The sequence below is a fragment of the Gadus macrocephalus genome, chromosome 16, assembly GCF_031168955.1.
Source record: "Gadus macrocephalus chromosome 16, ASM3116895v1".
Lineage (NCBI taxonomy): Eukaryota > Metazoa > Chordata > Actinopteri > Gadiformes > Gadidae > Gadus > Gadus macrocephalus.
The window spans coordinates 1,014,187-1,040,843 of record NC_082397.1 but is presented as its reverse complement, the minus strand read 5'-3'; the positions used below and the strand labels follow the sequence as shown (position 1 = coordinate 1,040,843).

Below are 26,657 nucleotides of genomic sequence, written 5' to 3'. Positions count from 1 at the left end.
ACCGGAAATTACGATCACCACTGCCGCCGCTGCTCTTCCCCCGCAATAAACATCCCGCTTTGAACGGTGAACTCTTTCCGCCTAGCAGCTATAAAAAGCTATAAAAGCTATAAAAACTACTAAAGGACTGTATTAATGCAGGCTATGTGGAAAATGTGCCGACTTTGGATCAGCCCGGCTCAGCCCTCTTCCGCTACCTAGCTAAGATGGCTGCCGTTGAGTACGAAAAGTGTACATCGATCCACACTTCGCGATTTGACAGTTTTGACTACACCATCAGGGTCCTTCAGTACACTTATTGGAACGCCAATAAGTCTGAATTGGAACGCCCTACGTACTCAAACGTAGGCTAGTAAGTATGGATAGTATGGATAGTGGAACACAGCACAGGGCATCAGGGGCTGCTGGCTGTTGGGGCGTGAGGGATCCCAGATCAACACAACCTTTACCTCTCACACCTTTAAAGGTGGGGGAGTTTGGATCTTTCTCAAACAAACACAGAAACATGCCCAATCATCAAGTCAATGAGAAGAAATGAGAAATTGTCCTGCTATCTTTAAGGCATGTCTTTCAAAGTTTGTTTTATGAGTCTACTTGAATGTGCTGTCGCCATGTGGACACATTTGGTAATGCAGGCGCATATTGATATTGATGATTCTTTATAATGGTTCAGTTGGTCTTGGTTCATGCAGCTGAGCATATGGTACCGGGAAGTAGCTAATTGTTTGTGCCTTGACACTATTAGTCTGTTAGTACCTGTACTGATTGTTTGAACTGCTATAGTTAATTATTCTGTATAAGGCTAATTCCTGCAATGGTCCAGCTATGTAAAATAGATTTTTCTATATATTTCTGTATTGTGTTGCAGTTTTACAAAATTAATGTGTAAATCTCATGAAGATTTCAGCAAACGTTATAAAAAAAGTCAAGCGTTTTGGATTTATTGGAGGATTTGAAGGTTGTTCTCTAGCTGTCAGTGCGAGGGCAGCACAGTAATAGTTAACATTAACCTTTACTGACTCGTTTGAAGGTGTGATTGAAGGCCATGCTGGAGGAAGGAGGCTGATGGTACCTTAGGGTCTGTGCAAAGACCTCTCGTCCTCTAGGCCAATGGCCAGGGGCCAGGAGGGGCCCCTAGATCCTCCTCCAGCCCAGGGGCCAGGAGGGGCCCCTAGATCCTCCTGCAGCCCAGGGGCCCGGTAACAGGAGGGGCCCCTAGATCCTCCTGCAGCACAGGGGCCCGGTAACAGGAGGGGCCCCTAGATCCTCCTGCAGCACAGGGGCCCGGTTACAGGAGGGGCCCCTAGATCCTCCTGCAGCACAGGGGCCCGGTAACAGGAGGGTCCCCTAGATCCTCCTCCAGCCCAGGGGCCAGGAGGGGCCCCTAGATCCTCCTGCAGCACAGGGGCCCGGTAACAGGAGGGGCCCCTAGATCCTCCTCCAGCCCAGGGGCCAGGAGGGGCCCCTAGATCCTCCTGCAGCACAGGGGCCCGGTAACAGCAGGGGCCCGGCCACAGTTCGAGGTTGCTCCAGAATCTGGAGGCGGGAACTACTCTCCGCCCGCCTAAGTCCTTTCGCTCAATTTTAATTTCCATTCAGTACTACATCTGGATTTGTGATATATTCCTGGGTTTTCTCCATCCAAATTTTGTGCGTCCAATCAGCGAACGGAGGGAGTGGCTGAGAACAGTGACGTTAGTCAGCTCTCGTTGACGGACATCTTCACGCACGGTGTTTGGTTTGTTTACAGCCTGCGCGCAAAGTGATTCCCGGCCAAACGTTAGCGATCGGTTATGGCAGATCCAGAGTGGCACTGGGCAGATCCAATAGTTTTAAACTTCAACAGACTAACCCTAACCAGCCTTCAAGTGAGTTAACGTTAGTCAATTGAGTGGGTCCAGACTCTACTTCACTGTTCAAACCCCCTGCATTATTCCAGCCTATTTTTTATACCATACTGTACATACTGTTACTACCCATACACCCACATATGCTGCACTATACTGTACTGTATGTGTGTATATAAATTGTCTGTATATTGTACATATCGTACTACCTACCTGCATTCTCTGTTATCTTACTACACCTGTTTACTTTCAAACTTATATTGCACTATGTGAGAATTCATGTTCATACTACACTTTAATTGTTCCTTTGCACTTCTGGTTAGATCGCCAACTACATTTCGTTGTCTCTGTACTTGTACTCTGCACAATGACAATAAAGTTGAATCTAATCTAATGTAATCACGGACTACGTGACCGAGATCACTTCACGGAAACGAAACTCAAACCGACGGTCCGGAATGCAGGATTCCTCAACAACCTCAGACCAGCGGTCCGGACTCAGACCAGCGCAGACCAGCGGAGTGTCAACAGCGGTCCATAGCGTCAGACCAGCGGTAAGACCAGTGGAGCGTCAGGGTTCCTCATGAAGCGAACTTCTTCTGGACAGGTTTGTTCGTTTTTCTTCTTTTACTAAGGCTAGGTGTCCTTCTCTGGGCTGTTCTGAACTCTTGAAAGATCTTCCTTCTTTTATTTTTCAGAGTCTTTGGCCTGCCAATGAGACAATGTTCTACTACCGTGCGAGCGCGACATGTGTGTGTATGAATACACACTCTGTAACGCACGTACTGCCCTCTGGTGCGGCATTTCTAAACATCTTATATTAATTACATCTACATTTAAATTTAGGAAATTTAGAAGATGCTTTTATCCAAAGCGCCTTGCAATAAGTACATTTGTCAGAAAACAACAACAATATATTGCTGTCGGTACAGTAAGGATGTTCATAGAACCAAGTGCAAAGCACTAACAATTGTTAGGTTAACCCATTCCCCATTTGCAGCAAAGATAGATATGATAAGACGCTGCAATGTGCTAAGTAATATTTTTAAGTGCAAATATGTACAGCATACAATAAGTGCGTAATAGTGGTGAGGGGGAGGCTATGCAGATTCTAGGTGAACTCTAAACAAGTGAGTCTTGAGGCTGGTGAGAGAATCTCTGATCCTGACATCGGCAGGGAGCTCGTTCCACCCTTGCGGTGCCGAAACAGAGAAGAGTTGTGACCTTCATGATCATCCTCTGGTGGAGATACTGCAATGTCCTCGACAATGACCAGTAGGGCAGTCCATGTGAGGGCAGTCTTTCCCTGGCATAAGGAGGAGCTCAGTCTTGTTGTGGTTAAGCTTCAGGTAATGGTTAGTCGTTCCAAGTGCTGACGTCTGCCTGACATTCGGAGATGCTTGTGGAAATCAGGGTGTTGTCAGAGGAGGGGAAGCAGAGGAATAGCTGAGTGTCGCCAGCGTAGCAGTGATAGGAAAAACAGTGTGATTTGATTACAGAGCCCAGAGATCTGGTAAATAGGGAGAACAGAAGGGGCTCCAGTACAGAGCCTTGAGGGACACCTTTCTTATATCAAAGGGGGCCATGTTATAAAAACATGTTAACACCCTCTCCATGGGCGGAGGTCTTGTAAGGGGTGCAGCACAGACCCCTCTTGACTGTTGACCACCAACATGAAAACATGCTGATGTCATGGCCATTGTGAGATGCATAAAGGGTGATAGTGACGAGTAGTACTGGAGCCTTGTGAGGGACTTTCAAATTTGGTGCCACACAAACCACCTGCAGCTCAACACGTCGAAATCCAAAGAGCTGGTGAAAGACTATGGGATGTCCAGACCACGTCCTGGACCAGTTCAGATTGGAGCTGGACTCTCTGGTGACAGCAGCAGAGAGGAGAACATCCAAACTACTGGCTATTCTGGACAACGTCAGCCATCCTCTGCACACTGTCATCAGCAACCAGAAGAGCTCGTTCAGCGACAGGATGCTCCTCAAAACCAACAGACTGAAGAACTCCTTTGTCTCCCGAGCCATTCAACTTCATTATACCTCACTCAAAGGTAGGCGGCGGCAAAGGAGGACAGAGGTTAGGGTGGAGCACCAGGCCTTACCCACAACCCACCATAACATAACACTGTATCAAACAGCCAGGTTGGGTTTCATATAGTGTATCAATATTGGCTTGTATACTATTATTGTTGTATATTATTTCCCTGCATACATATTTTTTGCACTTTCTACTTCTGCACATTTATTCTTGTTTTAGGAGAGAGGAGAGGAGAGGGGGGAGAGGAGAAAGGAGAAAGAGGAGGGGGGAGAGGAGAGAGGAGGAGATGAGATGAGAGAGGAGAGGAGAGGGGTAAACAACCCGCCCTTAAAGAGCCAGTGACTCACTGAATAGATGAATGGTACTGTATTTGTACTCTGCACAATGACAATAAAGATGAATATAATTGAATGTAACAACGGACAACGTGACCGAGATCACTTCACGGAAACGAAACTCAAACCGACGGTCAAGAAGGAAGGGTTCCACAATTAACTCTGACCAGCGGTCCGGAGCGTCAGACCAGCAGTCAGACCAGTCACGCGTCCGACCAGTCGCACGTCAGACCTGTCGCACGTCAGACCAGAGGAGCATCAGACCAGTGGTCAGACCAGTGGAGCGTCAGGGTTCCTCAGGAAACAAGCATTTCCTGTACAGGTTGGTTCGTTTTTTTCTTTTACTAAGGCTAGGTGTCCTTCTCCAGTCTTTTCTGCCTCAATGTTTGCCTAAACTCAAAAATGGTTCAGAGGATACAATGTCCAACTAAATTCCTTTTGAAAGATCTTCTTTCTTTTATTTTTCCAAGTCTTCCAAAGGTTCACAGCTGGTTTTCCATTAAGAACGTTTCCTTCAGCTGGTGGTTATCAGAAGTTGCCAGAGGTTTTCAGCAGGCTGTCAGGTTGAAAAACCTTTTAATAAAACAAGAATAAGTCCCCCCCCCCCCCTGAAGGCAGGTTTGCAATGTTCACACTAGACTGGTAGATCTCGGGAGGTTGGCTACTTGAAAAGTAGATCTTGGGTCAAAAAAGGTTGGGCACTCCTGTTGTAGAGTGAAAATCTGCAGGATCCGGCCAATACAGTGATGGTCGCAGTGCAGCGCATGGCCGTGTCATCAGCATGTCTTCATGTTGGTGGTCAACAGTCCAGAGAGGTCTGTGCTGCACCCCTTACAAGACCTCCGCCCATGGAGAGGGTGTTAACATGCTGGTTTATAATGTCTTTATTGAAGATTTCAGGGGTACAGTATGTGGATAGACAATTTGCCTCTATCAAATAATGCTCCCACTGCAGAATCACATTTTGGTAGGTTGAACACGAGGCGTGCTGCTGCATTCTGGATACGCTGCAAAGGTTTGATCGCGGAGGCAGGGAGTCCAGCCAGGAGCAAGTTGCAGTAGTCGAGGCTTGCCTCATGAGGAAGGGCCCGATCCTGAAGATGTTGTAGACTAAGTGAAAATCTGCAGGATCCGGCCAATAGTGATGGTCGCAGTGCAGCACAACTGATTGTCCAGTAACACACAGAGGATTCTCGGGGTTGGTGATGGAGAAACCGCAATGTCCTCGACAATGACCAGTAGGTCCGTGGGAGGGCAGTCTTTCCTGGGCATAAGGAGAAGCTCAGTCGTGTTGAAGTTAAGCTTCAGGCGATGGGTAGTCGTTCCAAGTGCTGACGTCTGCCAGACATTCTGAGATGCGTGCTGCATTCAGGGTAGACCCCGAAGCTGCCGCCAGGCGCTGCCATTTCGAATTTCAGCCGCCGCCAGCCAATAATTGTGTAAGCCAAAATAAGCCGCCATCTGATAAACTTTGGCTGAGCCAGCTAGAATTATCTGCATCAAGTAATAATTCTATCATATAGTAGGGCTTTGACTCCGAATGTGAATGAAGTATTGAACAGACAGCGATTTAGTAGAAACCTAATAAACCGTTGGAACACGCAAGACCGGTAACCATAGCAACGCCGGTAAACAAACCTCGCGAAACCCAATCCAGGACTTACTGAAGGCATTTAATGGTCAAAATATTATTAATAAATATTCGAATATTAACATTAATAATCAAACGAACTTCGAATATGATTTTTGGGCAAAAGTCAAAGCCCTATCACACAGAGACATACACACGAAAAAATTTCAGCCATTTGTAGCCATAAAAAATTTGGCGGCTGCAGCAGCCATTTAGGTTTTGGCTGAGCCGGCTAGCCAGCCAATAACTTCATCAGCCAGCCATTATTCTCAAAACAAATGGCTTCGGGGTCTAATTCAGGGTGATGAGAGTTTGGCGAGAGTGGCGAGGGGGATCTGGTGGTTCCGGTTTCGAATGCCACGGACAGGTCGAGGAGAATGAGAACCGATGAGAGGGACGAGGCTCTAGCAGCATGGAGTGACTCAGTCACCACAAGGAGAGCTGTCTCAGTGGAGTGTGCGGTCTTGAAGCCAGACTGATGAGGGTTGTAGCGAACCCAGCCAAATAGTTTATTAATGTACAGCCATTCGTTTCTTATTTTGTACATGAGTCCTTACCTTTCTGGAACACCGTAAGAGCTAAGGGCAGACAAATAAAAAAAATGAGCTCTTAGAAACAAATAAACCATCTTAACCATTGAAATGACTCAAATGCTCCTTTTAGCTTAGCATCAGAGTGGCGAGGAGGAAGGAACTGGTGGTTCACGGTGTCGAAAGCCATGGACAGGTTGAGGAGGAAGTGAACCGATGAGAGGGACGGGGCTCTGGCAGCACGGAGTGACTCTTTCACTGCGAGGAGAGCTGTCTAAGTGGAGTGGAAGCCGGACTGAAGAGGGTCAGGCAGATTGTTGTGTGAGAGATAGAACAGTTGATCAGAGATGGCACGATCCAGTGTTTTAGAAAGGAATGAGAGAAGAGATACCGTCTGTAGTTCTGGATGTCGGTGGTGTCAAGGGTCGGTTTCTTGAGGAGCGGCTTGATTCTGGCAGTCTTGACGGACCCTCAAAAAATGCCTGAAGTGAGGGAGGAGTAGATGAAGGTGGTGGGGAATGGCAGGATGTAGATTGTGACGTCCTGGAGGAGTGAGGAGGGGTGAGGGCATTACATTCATGTTCCTCTTAGACTTTTGACCGCTGTCCTAACAGCAATGGTTAGAATTCAAACGGTTGAAAAATGGTTTACAAACGGTTGGTTATAAGTTGTCTCTTGACTCTCTCCTACTGGTGAAGAAAGTTGATTAATCTCCAGCATCTGTAGATCATGAGCCTGAGGATATGCTGCCTTGTTGACGTATCTCCCCTGTCCTCCTTCCTCACCCCTTCTCCCCAGGTCTCCCTTCTCCTCAAGTCATGTCCTCCCCAACAAATGTGTCTGAGGACCAGCTCCAGTGTCCCATCTGTTTCCTGGTCTTCACTGATCCCGTTTCCACGCCATGTGGTCATAACTTCTGCAAGGCCTGCATAGTCCGCTTCTGGACCGACCAGACGGCGCCGTGCTGCCCGTGCTGCCGGCAGCCCTGCAGACCCTCGGAGATCAGGGTGAACACCGGCCTGCGGGACATCGTGGAGCGCTTCATCAGCACACAAGAGGAGGAGGGCTCCGTCGCCCGGCCGGGGCAGGTGCCTTGCGACGTCTGCCCGGGCTCCAAGCTCAGGGCCCTGAAGACCTGCATGGTGTGTCTGGTGTCCTACTGCCACCGCCACCTGGAGCCGCACCGCAGGGTGCCCGGCCTCATGAGGCACCAGCTGCAGGAGCCGCTGCAGAACCTGGCCGGCCGCATGTGCCAGAAGCACAACAAGGTGCTGGAGGTGTTCTGCAGGGAGGAGCAGGTGTGCGTGTGCGTCCTGTGTATGAAGGAGGAACACCTGACCCACCAGACCGTCTCCCTGGAGGAGGAGGCTGCAGAGAGGAGGACTGGTCTAGAAGTAACGGTGCTCCAGATAAAGGAGCAGGTGAAACATAAAGCCCTTGAGTTTCAAGACGCAATGAAGTGTGTGGAGGACAGGAGGAGGGAGGTGAAGACGGACACGCAGGAGAGCGTGGCGGCTCTTGAATGTCTAGTTGCATATGCTCAGGCCCACATGGAGCAGATGCTCGAAGTGATGAAGGAGAGGCAGAAGTCAGAGGAGGAGAAGGCTACACATCATCTCAGAAAGCTCCACTTGGAGCTAGCAGAGCTCCAACAGAAGAGCAAGGAGATGGAGGAGCTCTGCCAGACGAAGGATCTCCTCCTCCTCCTCGACGGCTCCTCCTCCTCCTCCGGGCCCCTCCCCGCCCCCCCGGCCCCCCTAGCTCCCGGGGGCCCCACCGGGGGCGCCGTCCGGCAGCAGCTGCTGTGGGCGGCGGAGGTGAAGGCGTTGGTGCTGAGGGTGAAGAAGACTCTGAGCAGGGAGATGCAGAGGGTGCTGCCTGTGGAGGAGGACGAGCTGAAGGCCCAGCAGGACCACTGGGTGGAGGTGGACCTGGACGCTGACACCGCCCACCCCGGCTTGGTCCTCTCCCAAGATAAGAAAGGAGTGAAGTACGGAGGGCCGCTGACCCAAGACCCTCTCCTCAAAAACCCCAAGAGGTTTAATAATAATAATAATAATAATGCATTTTATTTAGAAAAGCGCCTTTCAGGTCACTCAAGGACACTGTACATCACACACAATAAAACACACAATGAAATATACAAAAAACGTGATAAAATAGACATAGAAAGGACAACATAATAAGTTAAAATACATAGGGCAGAATGGCAGGAAGCATGGAGGTTAGAGAGAGTAGGCAGTCCGAAACAGGTGGGTTTTTAGTTGTGCTTTGAAAATGGGGAGAGAGTCACAGTTTCGGAGGTCGGGTGGTAGAGAGTTCCAGAGCTGGGGAGCAGAGCGACTGAAGGCTCTGCCCCCCATAGTGCTGAGGCGGGCAGGGGGCACAGAGAGGTGGATGGAGGAGGAGGATCGAAGGGAACGGGTGGGGATGTTAATGTGCAGGAGATCAGAGAGGTAGGGAGGGGCGAGGTTATGGATGGCCATGAATGTAAACACTAGGAGTTTGTAGTTAATGCGGTGGGTTACGGGGAGCCAGTGGAGCTGCTGGAGGACAGGGGTGATGTGATGGTATGAGGGGGTCTTTGTGATGATGCGGGCGGCAGAGTTTTGGATCAGTTGTAGTTTGCGGAGGGACTTGTGGGGGAGGCCGAAGAGGAGACAATTGCAGTAGTCCAGACGGGAGGTGACGAGGCTGTGAACAAGGATGGCGATGGTGTGGGGGGTGAGGGAGGGGCGGAGTCTGACTCCCACCACTGTGTTCTGGCCAAGAAGGGCTTCTCATCGGGGCGTTTCTACTTCCAGGTGGAGGTGAGGGGTCAGACGGGATGGGAGGTGGGGGTGGTCAGAGAGTCCATCCAGAGGAAGGGTCCCTGGATCTACCTCCGCCCCGAGCAGGGTGTCTGGACCCTGGGTCTCTACCATGGGCAGTACCAGGCCAACGCCAGCCCTCCAGCGCCCTTCCTTCTGGGGCAGCAACCGCAGAAGGTGGGGGTGTCTGTGGACTACGAAGGGGGCTGCGTCTCCTTCTACGACGTGGACTCCAGGACCCTGATGTACTGCTTCAGCGGCTGCTGCTTCAACGCCTCACGGTTCAGCAAGCTCCCCTACTACTACTACAACAGAACCAACATCCTCCCCTTCTTCCGGCCCAGTGACAGACCTGGCGATGGGGCTCTGACCATCAGTCCCGTCCACCAGCGCTGAGGTTAAGGTGTGTGAGAAGCACAGGGTAGAGGGGACCGTCAACCCCCTGCCCACCGGGTCCCAGCCCCACGGTGTGGGTCGTACAGGACTTCTCCTCCAGGGCATCAGGGGCTGCTGGCTGTTGGGGAGCCCAGATCAACACAACCTTTACCTCTCCCACCTTTAAAGGAGAAGGGGTTTGGTTCATACTCAAACAAGCACAGAAACTTGCCCAATTACAGAGTCAATGAGAAGAAATTAGAAATAAATTTATATATATAATATATATTGTACAGTATATTCGCAAATATTAGAATTTTGTTATCCTTCAGATGATTTCACCTGCTTTGCGTCTCATGAGCGGCAATGCAGGCAGAGCGGGTTTGTTTGTTATCGACAGCGTTGCCAGATTGGGCAAATATCCCGCCCAATGATAATTTTCCCAGCCTAACGTGGTGAAAAAGTAGCCCAATTGGGTGGGAAATCTGCCCAATCTGGCAACACTGCTCACCAGCCAGGGATCCTGCTATTGGTTCATAGCGCAGTGCGACTAGATTTTTGCGCGAATCAGACGCCTGTAAGGTCACACCCACTCTGAGGAGGACTTTCCTCCTCTCTCCAATTGAAACCCATGTTATTCACCGGCCGCCAGTACTGAATGGGAGTCAACGGAGGCTGAGGGAGGACCTTCCTCCCTGAAGTAATTGTCAAAAGGTGATAGGGGGTGCTCATGTCCCTTTACCCAGGGATACAAACATTATATGTATTCAAATGCATTAAAGTAGTCATATTTAAGGGAATTCATTCATTACAGTAGTCTGGGCAATCTAAATTTTTTATTCTCAACAATGTTAAGGAGGATCTTCCTCCCTCTCCTCAATGAAGAAGCCTCCACTGATATATATATATATATATATATATTAGGGATCGACCGATACAGATTTTTTAGGGCCGATACGATACCGATACGCAGCCTTAGCCGATACGCCGATACCGATTTTCTTGAGCCGATATTTAGAGCCGATACTGCTTTTGCTCCCTCAATCATAAAAATTACTCTGATAACAAATGTTACAAGTCTCAATTTAAAAAAAGGAACATTTATTGAACTTCAATATAAAAAACAATATTTAAGGAATAGTAAAAACAGGTGAGGTAGAACAAGTAAGAACAAGTAGATGAACAATATTTAACAAATATTAAAAACAGGTGAGGTAGAACAAGTAAAAAAAAATAAAATAAAAAATAACCTGGCGAAAAAAATATCTGCGAAAATCTGCCGCGTATCGGCCGATACGATACACGTAAAAAACTTTATTAGGGATTTTATTAGGGATCGACCGATATATCGGTCGATCCCTAATATATATATATATATATATATATAAACGATATCAGTGGCGGCTGGTAGTTTTTAAAGCGAGGGAGGAAGGCCTGTGCGCTTGGTTGCAATTGGCCTGTTTGCACTGTTGGTGTATGGTGGAATGTGAGACTCAAGTTGTTTCAGGATGTTTTGGTGAACTACAAAATAGTAGGGAGGGATAGTTATGTGAATAAAATTGATACAAAGCCACCAGTGGCATCACTGTAATTTGAAAGCTGGTGGGCAGCATGTCTTTGAAATGGACTACAAGGGCAGAAGGAAAGGATGCAAAGCCCATTAGTCAAATCAGGCCTACTCTTAAATAAAAAAACCTGGGCCAATTTTTGCCCTCAATGACTGAAGTTATTGGTTGTAATTTAGCTATGTTTATTTTTAGTTACAATTGTTTTAAGAAAAGACTCAAGACCAAAAGTGATGCCATTTAAAATGCATCATGCTCTGAATCATTCACCCTTTCCACACCCTTTCCACAATATAAAACAGAACGGTTAGAGTAACAAACTAGTAAAAGAATGAGAACATTATTTCAAACAACCTGATCTATAGGCATGGTGTCTAGCAAGGAATGTCGCATAGCAGCACCAACGTGAACTTGACACTTGTCGTGGCGTTCGGTTGCCCTATAAAGATTTTTGACATCAGTGAAACCATGAACAGCCCACGTTGGAGATTTGCCATTATTCATTAGCAAACAGGGCCAGCAATACAGTGGATTGCTAGTAATGCTACCAGTAAGCCATGAGTACCTAGCAAACCATGTAGCACCCACAATACTGACGTTGCCATTACTTTTGGTGATCTCGATTTTTTTCTTTGGTCGCTAACTTAACACTGTAACTCAATGAATGGAATGCTTTGTAATTAAACATTCAATGTCCTCTGTTTCCAATGTTTCCATTGTACACTTTATTCGCAAATGTTAGAATCTCGTTATCCTACAGATGATTTCACCTGCTTTGCGTCTCTAACGCCTCGTGCCCACTACCTCCGTCCGTTGACTGATCCCCATTGACTTTGAATGGGGACGGACGCGCAATGCATTGTGGATCCGTCCGTTCCGTTGGAGCCTTTGGCTCCGTCAAAAAGTTGAAAAATGTTCAACTTTTTCGGCAGAAACGGATCCGTCATCTATTCAGATCACGTATGCAAATTTAAGCACTGTGACGCGACTCGGGCTCTGACGATACTGGAAAGCGGGAAATCTTGCAATGACAACGCAACAAGCAGGAAGAAGCGGGAAGAACCCAGCGAAGCGATTTGATTGGCTGACGGATGCCTCTGCAAAGACTACTCCCCCATCCGTCAGCCACGCCTTCCCACGTCCTTTGACTGACGGTGCAGTGGGCATGAGGCGTTAGACTGAACGGCACTGCAGGCAGAGTGGGTTTGTTATCGACAGTGTTGGGCAGATTTACCGCACGATGATAATTTTTCCAGCCTAAATTTTTCCAGTCTGGGCAATCTAATTTTTTTTTATTCTCAACATTGTTAGGGAGGATCTTCCTCCCTGTCCTCAATGGAGAAGCCTCCACTGATATATCTATACGCACACACATATATATATCTATGTATATATCTATGTATGTATCTATGTATCTATCTATCTATCTATCTATCTATCTATCTATCTATCTATCTATCTATCTATCTATCTATCTATCTATCTATCTATCTATCTATATATATGTATATTAGTGGTGGGCTGTTATCGGCGTTAACGGCTGCGTTAACGCGAAACTTTTATCGCGCGATAAAAAAAATATCGCCGTTAATCTATTTTCAAACACTTCCTTGTTCGGACCCATCACGTGACTGAACTATCCAATCAGTTTTTTTTAACGTTGAATATTTTAACGTTGAATTTTTTTAACATTGAAAAATAAAGGTGAATATGATATATTGAAAATGTAAAGAGTTAAATTCAGAGGCAAAAAATTCAGATAGGTTATTTCAATGCATAAATATTCAGTGCTTATAATTCAATGTGTTTTTATTTTCAAAACCCGATGGCACAGATTTACTTCCATACATGTGTATCTACTTGTCCTACAATATATTCGTTACTCTCCTAAAGCATTAATTTTTTGGTGCTAACACTCAATCGCACACTTGTCTGATAGACCTGTCTGCCTGGTGTATTGATCAATGCAATGTGTTCCCTGTTTGCTGCCGTCTCCACAAACATGAATCGACCTTGGAACACTAGGCAACAGCGCCCTCTAGTGGCAAATACAATTGTGTAAGAAACAAACAAATGCATAAAATAAAGTAAACTTATTTAATAATGTCGATCGATTTGCGTTTATCTGGGGATATGTAAGCCATGCTCTTCCGATACAGATAAAGTAGGGCACAACCAACCGCCCACGCAACGGGGTATATTGAGGTATTGTGGAATGATTACATAAAAAAAAAGTCAATGTGATTATGTTTCAGTTTTTATTGTGTTGGGAAAACATTGTTTCAGCTAACGAGATGTGCCCTAAGGCAGTTTGATATAGAGAATAAAAGGTTTGAATTTCATTGTTGTGTTGTTTTAAGCAAACACTTGTTCTCTATGACTTGATGGTCGTGCTTCACGTATTATTATTATCATAATAATAAATAAATGAATAAATATATATATATAAATCTATAATAAATAAATAAATAAATATATGAATGCGACACGTGGCGGCGGATTGTATTTGCGTGGTCGCATATCCGTTACCAAGGCAACCCGCTGGCCGCATCTGCACGTGGTTTAACTAATTAGTGCCACGCTCTGCGCTAATGAGTTCACCTGTGGCGACTCGTGCTCAGTCATCTCTAACTTACCTGTCTGCTGAGGCCAAACTAAGCAGGTCGGTCTCCCCACTAACCGTCTAACGTCTCCCAGGTACGGTGATGTATACTTTAGGAGTTTAACCAGAACTTGGTTGGAGTTTCCCGGTTTTGTGTGACAAATGACAGTTCTTGTAACGAACGCTTTTCGAAGTAAAACGGACCACCACATCTGGACCTGCTGTGAGTAGAACGTTTATTTTCCTACTAGGCTTACTTGATGTTTAATGTTGGTTCTTGATGTAATTGGACATCATTTGTAGTGTTTTTGCGTGGTTATAGGCCATTTATTTATTTATTCATTCAGGTGGTGTGGTTAAATGTGGATTCAGCGTCTGATGTGTTTGCCAAATCATGTTTTTTATTAAGCCCTTGATCGTTTTATTAGGTGGATTTTTGCCTTTTAAAAACAAATTAAAAGTTAAAACCCTTAAGAATTTGATATATTTCTTTCAAGTATATTAGTCTAGATGCAGCTAAACTATACACAACTGCCAAAATAAAGTAAAAAAAAAAGATTAGTATCAAGTTTTAATGAAGTTTCTACAGGTTAAAGGACTGTCGTTTGGAGAAGATTGGTGCCAATATTTGGGGAAAGGAATGCATGATTAATTCAAATTAAGTTAGCTTGAATCAACTTTGCCTCAGTGGTGTGGTTTGAGCACTAAAACGAATCTGCTCGTTCCGTTACTTCACAGGTCAAAGAGGAGAAAGTGATTCTGTGAGTATCAAAACTGAACCATGAAGAAGAAACTGCGAACTGTAAGTCCTTATATTTCCTCTTTATGCTGGGGCATTGTTTTGGCCTCCTCGTTGGCTGAGGTGGAAAGGTGAATGATTTAAATAATGTTTTTTGTTGGTACGTGGGCTAATTACCTGTTTAGTTTGAACATGTGTCAATGCTGTGTTAGAAGGGGTGTAGCATAGGTTCCAAGTGAATTGTGAGAATAGTAACATAGGGTTTCTCAGAGTGCAGCCAAAACATACTCCAAGGTTTTGTCTAGATTTTCTTTCGACATGCTTCGCCACTACTTCCTGAACTTTGCATCACGTCACATGAGTTACCGTACTGAAGAGGGTTCAGATTGAGTGATCAGAGATGCATGCTAGGGTTCTGTGCTGTCTGAAGCCTCCAGCTCTGTAGACTTGCCCCCTTCAGGTGAAGGCATGTGTCTAAGAGGTGGTTGTGAAGTCATTTACATGAACTGGGATGTCATTCAAGATGGTGACAGGCTCTCACCTAAAGGAGAAACGCCCGGGGATGAGAGGTGAGGGCTCTTCCTCAACGACTAGAACACCACCTCGGTCCTTCGCTAGAGAACCATGGAGCACATTTAAACGTTGCCCACCATACATCTTGAAGCCGTAGCTACGGTTTCTCTACCTCCGCAGCTGGAGTAGAGCACAGCTGCAGTCACGAAAAGGGTCCTTGGTGGGATCTTACCGCGATAGGTTCTGATTTAAGAGGACCGAACTTCCAGGACCAGCTGGCCTCCTCCATTACTCTGCAGTTCAGCCTGAGAAAGGCTTGCATCTGAGCCAGCAGAGGGCTCATCGGCCTGCTGTTCATATGGGATGAGGAGAATCCTACTGTAAAGACCTACCAACCAATCCCTGCTCTGTTCAAGGTCTGGTCCGTTCATGACCTACCTACCAACTACTGGGACGTCCGATACCTACCAACTACTGGGACGTCCGATACCTACCAACTACTGGGACGTCCGAAACCTACCAACTACTGGGACGTCTGAAACCTACCAACTACTGGGATGTCTGAAACCTACCAACTACTGGGATGTCTGAAACCTACCAACTACTGGGATGTCTGAAACCTACCAGCTACTGGGATGTCTGAAACCTACCAGCTACTGGGATGTCTGAAACCTACCAGCTACTGGGATGTCTGAAACCTACCAGCTACTGGGATGTCTGAAACCTACCAGCTACTGGGATGTCTGAAACCTACCAGCTACTGGGATGTCTGAAACCTACCAGCTACTGGGATGTCTGAAACCTACCAGCTACTGGGATGTCTGAAACCTACCAGCTACTGGGATGTCTGAAACCTACCAGCTACTGGGATGTCCGATACCTACCATCCCACCACTGGGGTGACCTAATCAGATTACCTTCTCACCACTTCCATCAAATCCCGTCCCTGTTCTCAGGCTCATCAAAGCGGAAGAGTTTGAGTCTGAAGGAAAACAACTGGACTGCCTGTGGCTCTTCAGGTGGGCATGGCGAGGGTTCTACCTGGCCTGGTTGTTCATGTGGTCAGGGTTTTACCTGGCCTGGTTGTTCATGCGGTCAGGGTTCTGCCTGGCCTGGTTGTTCATGTGGTCAGGGTTCTACCTGGCCTGGTTGTTCATGTGGTCAGGGTTCTACCTGGCCTGGTTGTTCATGTGGTCAGGGTTCTACCTGGCCTGGTTCTTCATGTGGTCAGGGTTCTGCCTGGCCTGGTTGTTCATGTGGTCAGGGTTCTACCTGGCCTGGTTGTTCATGTGGTCAGGGTTCTACCTGGCCTGGTTGTTCATGTGGTCAGGGTTCTACCTGGCCTGGTTGTTCATGTGGTCAGGGTTCTACCTGGCCTGGTTCTTCATGTGGTCAGGGTTCTACCTGGTTCGGTTGTTCATGTAGTCGGGGTTCTACCTGGCCTGGGGTTCTTCATCCGGGCGTGATCAGGGTGACGAGGCATACCATGTGTGAGCGTGATGACATGGGGATACGCACTTATTATACATCACAACATTTTAGGAAATGGTCCTTCAAGCTTGAAAGACTGCGACGTGGCTGCCCTTTCTAGCCCCGACATGATAGTTGGCTGGCAGGCCGGCCCTGTGGATTGTAGCTTCTGGACTCCTGTGCTGGGATGCAAGTTTTTCTTGGGCTGAATTGCAATTCATTTGTCGATGCTAGCTGGACCTGGGAGTTGGGTCCCCCTTTGAATCAGAAACCATCTTGGTAACATCCCAACTAGGGTTCTCTTCATGCTGTAACCAAGCTCTTCTTCAGCTGAGGAGGAAAATAAATCCTCGCTGGGGCTTCAAGATCTATGAAGAGGAATATTGAAATGTGTGCAATGGTTCCCTCCCGTAGGCGCTGTGGTGTATTCTAGTCGCTGAGAAAGAGCCCTCGCATCCTACCCATGGCGTCTCTCCTTGGGGAGTCCCTGTCACAGTCTTGACGGATGTTCCAGGTCATGTAACTGATGCAACAGCCCTTTTGAACACTGTTTCTCCGGAGGGGGGCGCGTCTACAGAACAGTAGACTTCAGACAGCACAGTATCCTAACATGCATCTCTGGCCACTCGGACCACACTCGGATCAATATGACAATGCTCATGCGATGTGAAGCGAGGAAGTAGCCAAAAGACAGATTAGTTAGCTTTTTTTGTACACTGGCAAGCATTGTTAATTGGTAGATAATTAGTTAAATGGGGTAACTGAAATGTTTAGTCAAAATGTTTTGTACATAAACCAACAGCAACAAACTACCAGATCGCCTCAAGGTAAGTCTGTTGGCTGTATTTTGCAATGAGACGACCACAAGATCTTCATCGTCGTTCAGCTCAAGGTGAGGTGCTGGTTACGTTACTTAGGGATGGTTCGTACTGGAACGTTACGATTCCAGTATGACGGGGCTTGGGGTTTCTGTAGAGGTTGGTAGTTAGTTTTGTGCAGTCTGTGAAGCTCTAATGCTGCAGTACTGTGTGGTGGAGGATAACTGGCAGTACGAACAGGATTGGCAATTGCGTTACGTCATCCACACCTTATTATGGCGTCTGGCAGTACGATCAGGATTGGCAATTGCGTTATGTCATCCACACCTTATTATGGCGTCTGGCAGTACGATCAATATTGGCATTTGCGTAAACCTCATAACTAATGAGCGTACCCAATTAAGGTAATCTGGTAGTGCCCCATTTCTATAGGTAACCATCTGCGATTATTGGTAAATCCTTATGCACTAGAAATTAGGAAGGGCACTCTTAAAATATATATATTTTGAATTATCCCACAAAATACCGCAAACTACTTTGATAACTGCGCTCTACAATCAACTCTCGATTTTCTGCGCATACATTTATCGGGTCGCGTAAAAGATGGAGACGACGGCATTTACATACTACGGCTTTTTAGATCTTCAACAACCCAGCAGCTGAATGTGGCTAAGTATCATTTTACTATCTAAATTACTATTGATATTGCTAGTGTTCTAAATATCTGGGCTGTGATCTGCTCAATATAGTTTCTGCTAGACTTCAGAAACAAAAGGAAGGGTTAAATGTAAGTGTGCTTATTCACGTATTATCAAATGGTATAGCTGTTTAGAAAAGTAAGTTAATTGTTGTGCAAATGCTACCATAAACCTTTGACTTTTGAATAAATCAAACTAGGCACAAGGCAACTAAGATACGTGGTGACCAAGAACTCTTATATTGATGTTCAGTTTATTCTTGGTGAGGCAGTGATGTAAAGCGCGTCGTGGTGTTTTTAAATGGATGAATGTTGTGCCAACAGATGGGGGAAACTCCAGGCCTTGCAGTCCTGATCCTGTATGATGCAGAAGATGTCGATCCAACCGCACATGTGAGTGTTTGATATTGAAGCTTTCACGTTGATTCCCACAGTATTTACCCATCTTTTATAACATTATGATCTTCTCGGTGATCTCTGCAGCGTGGTCGGTGGGAGGAGATGTGGACGAGCTGTTGAACCAGGCTCTATCGGTGTAAGTGGCTTTCGATCAATGTTGATTTTTGTGTTAAAAGGGTGTATATTGGATGTGCTTGATTATGATGGTTCAGTACCTTGATTTAGTGTTTGGGAGTCCGCTTCCTGAAGACGTCCAACCTGTGTCTAGTTTATTGCTTCTCCTTCTGAAAAATGTACTCATCGCTTTGGTTAAAAGCATCTGCTAAATGCCCTCAATGTAAATGTAGTTGATTAATAAAGCTAATTTACAGCAGTTTAGAAATGGCACGTCGTCTCCCAAGGTTTAGTTAAATATTGTACAACACAGCTGGGTGGACCTGAGGCTGGGGACCAGAGGGTAACCCAACTACCTGGACCAGTAATGGGGCAGCAGGGTGGACCAGGGTAACCATCTCCAAGCCGCTCTGAAACTATTTGTTGAGGCTGATTATTTTTTATTATCTTTCTCAGATTTTCATTCTGACAGTAGTAGTTTATACATTTCTCAACGAGTCAACTTGTAAACTTGAAGTTGGATATTTTTCCCCTTTACAAATGCAAGGGTGTGCAGGTTTGACCTCCCCGGCTTTGTTACCAGATTTTGGACCCAACTACTGCCGTTTGATGTTAGGTCAGGACGTGTTGGTGGAGGAGGAGGGCTGATGGAGGAGAGCCGATGGAGCCATGGTGGACGAGAGCCGACGGAGCCATGGTGGACGAGAGCCGACGGAGCCATGGTGGACGAGAGCCGACGGCGCCATGATGGACGAGAGCCGACGGAGCCATGGTGGACGAGAGCCGACGGAGCCATGGTGGACGAGAGCCGACGGAGGAGCCGTGGTGGACGAGAGCCGACGGAGGAGCCGTGGTGGAGGTCCTGCCTTAAGAATGATGTCGGGGTGAATGCAGCCAGTCTCTAGTTTGATTATCACTCTCACTGCTACTGAACGGTTTCTGTTCTAAAATCGGTTACTTCTGCCGTCATTTAATATGGCTGATTTTGGACCCAACTACTGCCGTTTGATGTTAGGTCAGGACGCGTTGGTTGAGGAGGAGGGCTGATGGAGGAGATCCGGTGGAGCCATGGTGGACGAGAGCCGACGGCGCCATGGTGGACGAGAGCCGACGGAGGAGCCGTGGTGGACGAGAGCCGACGGAGGAGCCGTGGTGGACGAGAGCCGATGGAGGAGCCGTGGTGGAGGTCCTGCCTTAAGAATGATGTTGGGGTGAATGCAGCCAGTCTCTAGTTTGATTATCACTCTCACTGCTACTGAACAGTTTCTGTTCTAAAATCGGTTACTTCAGCCGTCATCTAATATGGCAGATTTAGAGAAAACCGTCCTTGGCTTAATGGAGCCATCAGTGAAGTTTTATTGAGACTCTAACCCCTCAATGTGAAGGCTAGAGTCTACGCTACTGGTACAAGAATTCTACAAGTTTTATCGTTTGTTTTAAATATTGAGTTTCAGCTGAGGCAGTAGACTGTTTTAATAATGTTAACAGTCAAATTTCAAATGTGTGCTGTTGAATTCACAGAATGTTCTACCATTCTCCTGCATAACACATGTGTGCATGGTTCTTACTTATTTATATTTTTAACTTGCAGTATCTTGTATTCCTCTACATTTTACACCAAAAGCCAGTACTTTGGTTCAGAATGGTTTAAAAGAGGCGTCCAAAGAATGATCCCACCCACTGCTCAACTACCACCCCTGTTTGTTACAGACCCGATGCCCTTGGCTGATGGAGGAACTGCATCTGGAGGACGACCATGAATCTACCTGCCAACAGGTGGTACTGGTTTGCACTGGTTTGCATGAACTGAACATGGTGGACATGAGGCAAATCCCCTGCTGTTTGCTCCAGACCAGGACTGGGTGATGGAGGGGTGGTGATGGAGCCGTGCTGAGGACCCGCTGGTGAAGGACGTCCCTCGTGGGGGGGCAAGGACAGCCGACCCTGAGGTGATTATACCTCACACTGCCACCTCAATGTGAAGGAGGAGGCTGCTAGACTAGCCACTCCACCAGCCCTACATCGGTCTCTTCAGCCATCGCTTTGATCAAAATGATTTTGAAAAAAGTCCCTGGGTTAATGGAGCTGTGAGTGAACAGGATTTATTCACTCACAATTTTGCTCTCCATGTGAGGCTGCAGTGTCTGATTTCTCACATTGATTCCCACAGTATTTACCCATCTTTTATAACATTATGATCTTCTCAGTGATCTCTGCAGCGTGGTCGGTGGGAGGAGATGTGGCCGAGCTGTTGAACCAGGCTCTATCGGTGTAAGTGGCTTTCGATCAATGTTGATTTTTGTGTTAAAAGGATGTATATTGGATGTTAATGTGCTTGATTATGATGGTTCAGTACCAGAGGGTAACCCCACTACCTGGACTAGTAATGGGGCAGCAGGGTGGACCAGGGTAACCATCACCAAGCCTCTCTGAAACTAATTGCAGAGGTTGACTATTTTTTATTATCTTTCTCAGATTTTCATTTTGACAGTAGTAGTTTATACATTTCTCAACGAGTAAACTTGAGGAAGTTAGATATTTTTTCCCCTTTACAAATGCAAGGGTGTGCAGGTTTGACCTCCCCGGCTTTGTTACCAGATTTTGGACCCAACTACTGCCGTTTGATGTTAGGTCAGGATGCGTTGGTGGAGGAGGAGGACTGATGGAGGAGAGCCGACGGAGCCATGGTGGACGAGAGCCGACGGAGCCATGGTGGACGAGAGCCGACGGAGCCATGGTGGACGAGAGCCGACGGCGCCATGGTGGACGAGAGCCGACGGAGGAGCCGTGGTGGAGGTCCTGCCTTAAGAATGATGTCGGGGTGAATGCAGCCAGTCTCTAAATTGATTATCACTCACTGCTACTGAACAGTTTCTGTTCTAAAATCGGTTACTTCAGCCGTCATCTAATATGGCAGATTTAGAGAAAACAGTCCTTGGCTTAATGGAGCCATCGGTGAAGTTTTATTGAGACTCTAACCCCTCAATGTGAAGGCTAGAGTCTACGCTACTGGTACAAGAATTCTACAAGTTTTATCATTTGTTTTAAATATTGAGTTTCAGCTGAGGCAGAAGACTGTTTTAATAATGTTAACAGTCAAATTTCAAATGTGTGCTGTTGAATTCACAGAATGTTCTACCATTCTCCTGCATAACACATTTTCAAGTGTGTGCATGGTTGTTATTTATTTTTTTAACTTGCAGTGTCTTCTATTCCTCTACATTTTACACCAAAAGCCAGTACTTTGGTTCAGAATGGTTTAAAAGAGGCGTCCAGAGAATAATCCCACCCACTGCTCAACTACCACCCCTGTTTGTTACAGACCCGATGGCCTTGGCTGATGGAGGAACTGCATCTGGAGGACGACCATGAATCTACCTGCCAACAGGTGGTACTGGTTTGCACTGGTTTGCATGAACTGAACATGGTGGACATGAGGCAAATCCCCTGCTGTTTGCCCCAGACCAGGACTGGGTGATGGAGGGGTGGTGATGGAGCCGTGCTGAGGACCTGCTGGTGAAGGACGTCCCTCGTGGGGGGGCAAGGACAGCCGACCCTGAGGTGATTATACCTTACACTGCCACCTCAATGTGAAGGAGTAGGCTGCTAGACTAGCCACTCCACCAGCCCTACATCGGTCTCTTCAGCCATCGTTTTGATCAGAATGATTTAGAGAAAAAAGTCCCTGGGTTAATGGAGCTGTGAGTGAACAGGATTTATTCACTCACAATTTTGCTCTCCATGTGAGGCTGCAGCGTCTGATTTCTCACATGAGTTCTGAAAGTTGTTATTCTGTAAAGGGGACGTATTATACCACCAGGTGTGAGTGTGATTAGCCTAACAAGCGGTTTTGAAAATCTGCCCCATATGACATCACTAGTGGGCGTGTCCACCTAGATCTGTGCTGTACAGATCATTCTACCAGCCTACCCAGTGGACCGAAGTAAACGTTGCTCATCTATCCAGCATAGATCTAGGTGTACACGCCCAGTAGTGATGTAATATGTGTCAGATTTTGGAAACGGCTTGTAAGGCTAATCACACTAACACCTGGTGGTATAATGTCCCCTTTTAAAATGAAGAAAAACTGTCTACTGAGGTGTGAGAATGTTTTTTTTTTTTTTTCATATCCTGATTGTATCGCTGACCCACCAGGATTCGGATCTACGATCGCTACGATGCGACTGCAGAGGTCTCTGGAAGGTAAAGGACAGCTGTGGGTCATCATTGTGTTCAGTCATGTGACGATCAGAACTAAGTGATTCAATTATTTATGGAACTGAACAGCATTTTCATCAACTAGAATATTTCAGTGTTCTGACTTAAAAGATTACAAACTATAGCTGCTTTGCATTTGCTTTAGTTTCTATGCAAGTTGGAAAGAATAAAACAAATCATATTCAATGCCCTCATTAACACTTCAGCCAGGGCTTTGGTTTAAACTGGGCGTCACAAGAATACCCCCCCCCCCCCCCCAATTGCTCATCTACCACCACTGTTTACACAGACCAGGAGTCCTTGCCTGAGGAGAGCTGATGGAGGAGCCGTGCACCTGGAGAACCATGAGTCTGCCTGCCAACAAGTAGTACTGGTATGTTTGCATGAACTGAACATGACTTGTACTGGGAAACAACAGTTTACTACCAGACATTATAGCAAACTACCACTGATGTCAGACCATCAAACTACCACTTTGATTGTGCCCAGACATTGAGGCCAAACGGCCCCGTTTGTCCCCAAACAGAAAGGCGGGGCATAGGGAGGTGATGGAGGACCTGCCTGGTGAAGGACGTCAGGGTGGGGCGAGTGACACCCGACTCCAAGGGGATATCCACTGAGGAGAGAGCTGAAGGAGCCATGCATCTGGAAGGTGAGTCTGTTGCTGATGGAACTCTTAACGGGTCAGGATGGGGTGTTGGGCTCTCCATCAAATGGTGCTGGGTTCCACCCCTGAGTTCTCAGACTACATGGCATGACGCACTTCTGAATTCACCAAGTCTCTTTGGCTCCGGTCTGCTAAATAACTGAATCATTGTATCCTTTTGTATTCATATCATCCGTCTTTGTAAGGTGCAGTTGAAATGCTGTGTCCAGTCTGGGACGGACAGACCTGAGCTGCATCAAACCTGTATCTCTGACCAGCTGGAGGCCTTTAGGTCAGTAGCCCACTGCTGAAGATGACATGGACATCGTGTTCATTGACTACAGGTGTAATAACCTTTTGATAACGTGACACTACCTAGACAGTCAACTGAACAATATGCTGTTTTCCTCTGTCCACATTTCAGTGATCAACAACCGCCACTCATCGCTGGCCTGTGGATTCATCTCCTTCACACTCACACAACGTGACCTTGGCCTGTGGATTCATCTACTCCACACTCACACAACAGGACTTTGGCCTGTGGATTCATCTCCTCCACACTCACGCAACGTGACCTTCTCACCATCTGTTGCACGTTTGGATGCACCTAGCGTGTTCCATCGAGGGTTCCTTCCTCCCCACGGTGGGAGGGTTCCTTATCCTTCAAGGCGTCGGGGTTCAGTGTTAGGGACAGAGTTAGGGACAGATGGCTGCGCTGGATTCACGATATACGCTTTGATCAAAATGGGTTCGGACATCGGACAAATCGCTTCCCAAAATGTTTCAATGTGCAAACGATTATATAAAATGTATACCGTACTAGTGGTGTTTATATAAAATCGTATATAACAAATTCTACCTGGTTGTGTGGCTTTTTCTGCATGTTGTGCATTATGTGATGTTTAATACTGACCATAATGAGTTAACCTATACACATCTACCCTACCCTCGACCTCTACCCTCACCTTGAACCCCCCCTCTACCCTCACCTTGAACCCCCCCCTCTACCCTCACCTTGACCCCCCCCTCTACCCTCACCTTGACCCCCCCCTACCCTCACCTTGACCCCCCCCTCTACCCTCACCTTGACCCCCCCCTCTACCCTCACCTTGACCCCCCCCTCTACCCTCACCTTGACCCCCCCCTCTACCCTCACCTTGACCCCCCCCTACCCTCACCTTGACCCCCCCCCCTACCCTCACCTTGACCCCCCCCCCTACCCTCACCTTGACCCCCCCCTCTACCCTCACCTTGACCCCCCCCCTCTACCCTCACCTTGACCCCCCCCCTCTACCCTCACCTTGACCCCCCCCCTCTACCCTCACCTTGACCCCCCCCCTCTACCCTCACCTTGACCCCCCCCTCTACCCTCACCTTGACCCCCCCCTCTACCCTAAACTTGACCCCCCCCTCTACCCTCACCTTGACCCCCCCCCTCTACCCTCACCTTGACCCCCCCCCCTCTACCCTCAGCTTGACCCCTCCCCTCTACCCTCACCTTGACCCCCCCCTCTACCCTCACCTTGACCCCCCCCCTCTACCCTCACCTTGACCCCCCCCTCTACCCTCACCTTGACCCCCCCCCTCTACCCTCACCTTGACCCCCCCCCTCTACCCTCACCTTGACCCCCCCTCACCTTGACCCCCCCCCTCTACCCTCCCCTTGACCCCCCCCTCTACCCTCACCTTGACCCCCCCCCTCTACCCTCACCTTGACCCCCCCCTCTACCCTCACCTTGACCCCCCCCCCCCTCTACCCTCACCTTGACCCCCCCCCTCTACCCTCACCTTGACCCCCCCCCTGTCTGAGTCTGAGTTGCAACTTTGGAAGGAAGAGAAACAGATGTTTTGAACACTTCAGTTCGCTGCCTCTAGGTGGCATTGTTGGACCGTGGTCTGGGGCCAGCCGCTGTTGCTAGGGACTGGCGGGTAGAAGGTCTTCCCCGGTGATGAGGATGATGATGTTGATGAATTAGAGAGGGGTTGGTTCAGATGATATGTATGTTTGAAATGTTACTGTTAAATGAGTTTCATTACATGACTATAGTTAATAAAGTGACAGAGGTGGACGGACAGTAAAATAGAGATAGAGAGGGAGAGAGAGAACAGAGAGTGAAAGGGAGAGAGAGCGCTTGTGAATGTTTCCAAAGAGGCCTTTCCAGTCGAACTGTCCGAAAGAGTGAGAGGAAAAAATCTGGTCTGAACTGGCTTCCTGTCAGACTCTAACTCTTGTCAATACTATGATGGTGATGAAGGAGTGATGGATACCGGTGTGTTCTCCAGGCTGTAGGCCCAGCCCTATCCAGTGTTCAGATGTGGGAGGCAGTGGCTGAGTGGAACTGGGACACGCACACAGTCCATGAGGGGACGATGTTACAGGTGAGGAGACGTACAGGAACAAGTATTAAACAAAAAACACTGTCGATCTCTCTCTCCTTCCTCTTTCCCTCCCCTAGCAGCAGGTGGACATGTCTTTGGTGTTTTTTAAGAGAAATACTAGCAGAAGCGAAGATGCTAAGATAAGATGCTAAACTCGGATGTAAAGCTAAGATGCTGAGCTTCTGAATGGGGTGCTTTATGGCAGGTCAGCGAAGGGGAGTCAGCATGACATGAGGGTTAGAACGGTAGCCTCAGTGCTAGTTAGTTACACAGCTATTTGCGTGCTAGGCTATGGGTAACAGATGGATGATTTTTCCCAGCTGTTACCTTGATTGCTCCACTACATATTCCAGATGCAGAACGCACATCTTCTAGCGCTATGATGGTCCTTAGAATGGAAGGCTTATGTTAAAACGTCAATATAATTTCATACTTCTCAACCATTGAGCACGTTTGTTCAAGGATGTAGAAGTGTTGTCCTATTCTGTAGAGAATATGTTGGCATGTTTGGGGTACAGGATGTTTCTCATTCAAAGTTAATGCTAGTGCTTTGGTAGCTTGCGTCCTGCTGGGCTAGCACGGCTGCGCTACGGGGCTAGCTCCTGAATCTTTCATGAGACGACTCTGCTAACCATGCTTGTCACGGAATAAACTCATTCAGAGTTCAAAGTGTTCACGGTAAAATACACAGAGCGTTACGCTATAAAGTGTTACATGCTTTGTAAAAAAGTTTAAAGTAGTCTCACTTTGTGTGTGTGTGTGTGTGCCTCCTGTCTGTCTATCACTGTGTGTGTGTGTTTGTGTGTGTGTGTGTTTCTTGTGTCTGTCTATCAATATGTGCGTGTGTGTGTTTGTGTGACCGTCTGTCTATCACTGTGTGTGTGTTTGTGCGTGTGTGTGTGTTTGTGTGTCCGTCTGAC

General features: G+C 47.3%; 2 protein-coding genes and 2 long non-coding RNA genes across 5 annotated transcripts in view; all 4 read left to right on the top strand.

Moving 5' to 3' along the window:
- relb (v-rel avian reticuloendotheliosis viral oncogene homolog B) overlaps positions 1-9,000 on the top strand; it is a 139,746-nt gene extending 130,746 nt beyond the window's left edge. Inside the window, exon 11 of the mRNA XM_060074488.1 lies at positions 8,107-9,000. Within this exon, the coding sequence (XP_059930471.1) occupies positions 8,107-8,575 (469 nt within the window). The 3' untranslated portion in view covers positions 8,576-9,000. The remainder of the gene's footprint in view (positions 1-8,106) is intronic.
- On the top strand, positions 8,599-9,817 carry LOC132474841 (E3 ubiquitin-protein ligase TRIM21-like). The gene is made up of 2 exons (XM_060075728.1): positions 8,599-8,616; positions 9,017-9,817. The coding sequence occupies exons 1-2, from the start codon at positions 8,599-8,601 to the stop codon at positions 9,596-9,598; spliced, it is 600 nt and encodes a 199-aa protein (XP_059931711.1). The 3' UTR covers positions 9,599-9,817.
- A 10,277-nt stretch (positions 9,818-20,094) lies between these two features.
- LOC132474100 (uncharacterized) lies at positions 20,095-21,555 on the top strand. The gene is made up of 3 exons (XR_009529574.1): positions 20,095-20,443; positions 20,702-20,765; positions 21,126-21,555. It is a non-coding gene; the product is annotated as an uncharacterized LOC132474100 (long non-coding RNA).
- A 1,096-nt stretch (positions 21,556-22,651) lies between these two features.
- On the top strand, positions 22,652-24,167 carry LOC132475277 (uncharacterized). Of its 2 annotated transcripts, none has more exons than XR_009529851.1 (5): positions 22,652-22,697; positions 23,002-23,085; positions 23,239-23,364; positions 23,571-23,650; positions 23,783-24,167. It is a non-coding gene; the product is annotated as an uncharacterized LOC132475277 (long non-coding RNA). The 2 variants fall into 2 exon arrangements; XR_009529850.1 differs by having other exon boundaries at positions 23,565-23,650.
- Positions 24,168-26,657: the final 2,490 nt, after the last annotated feature.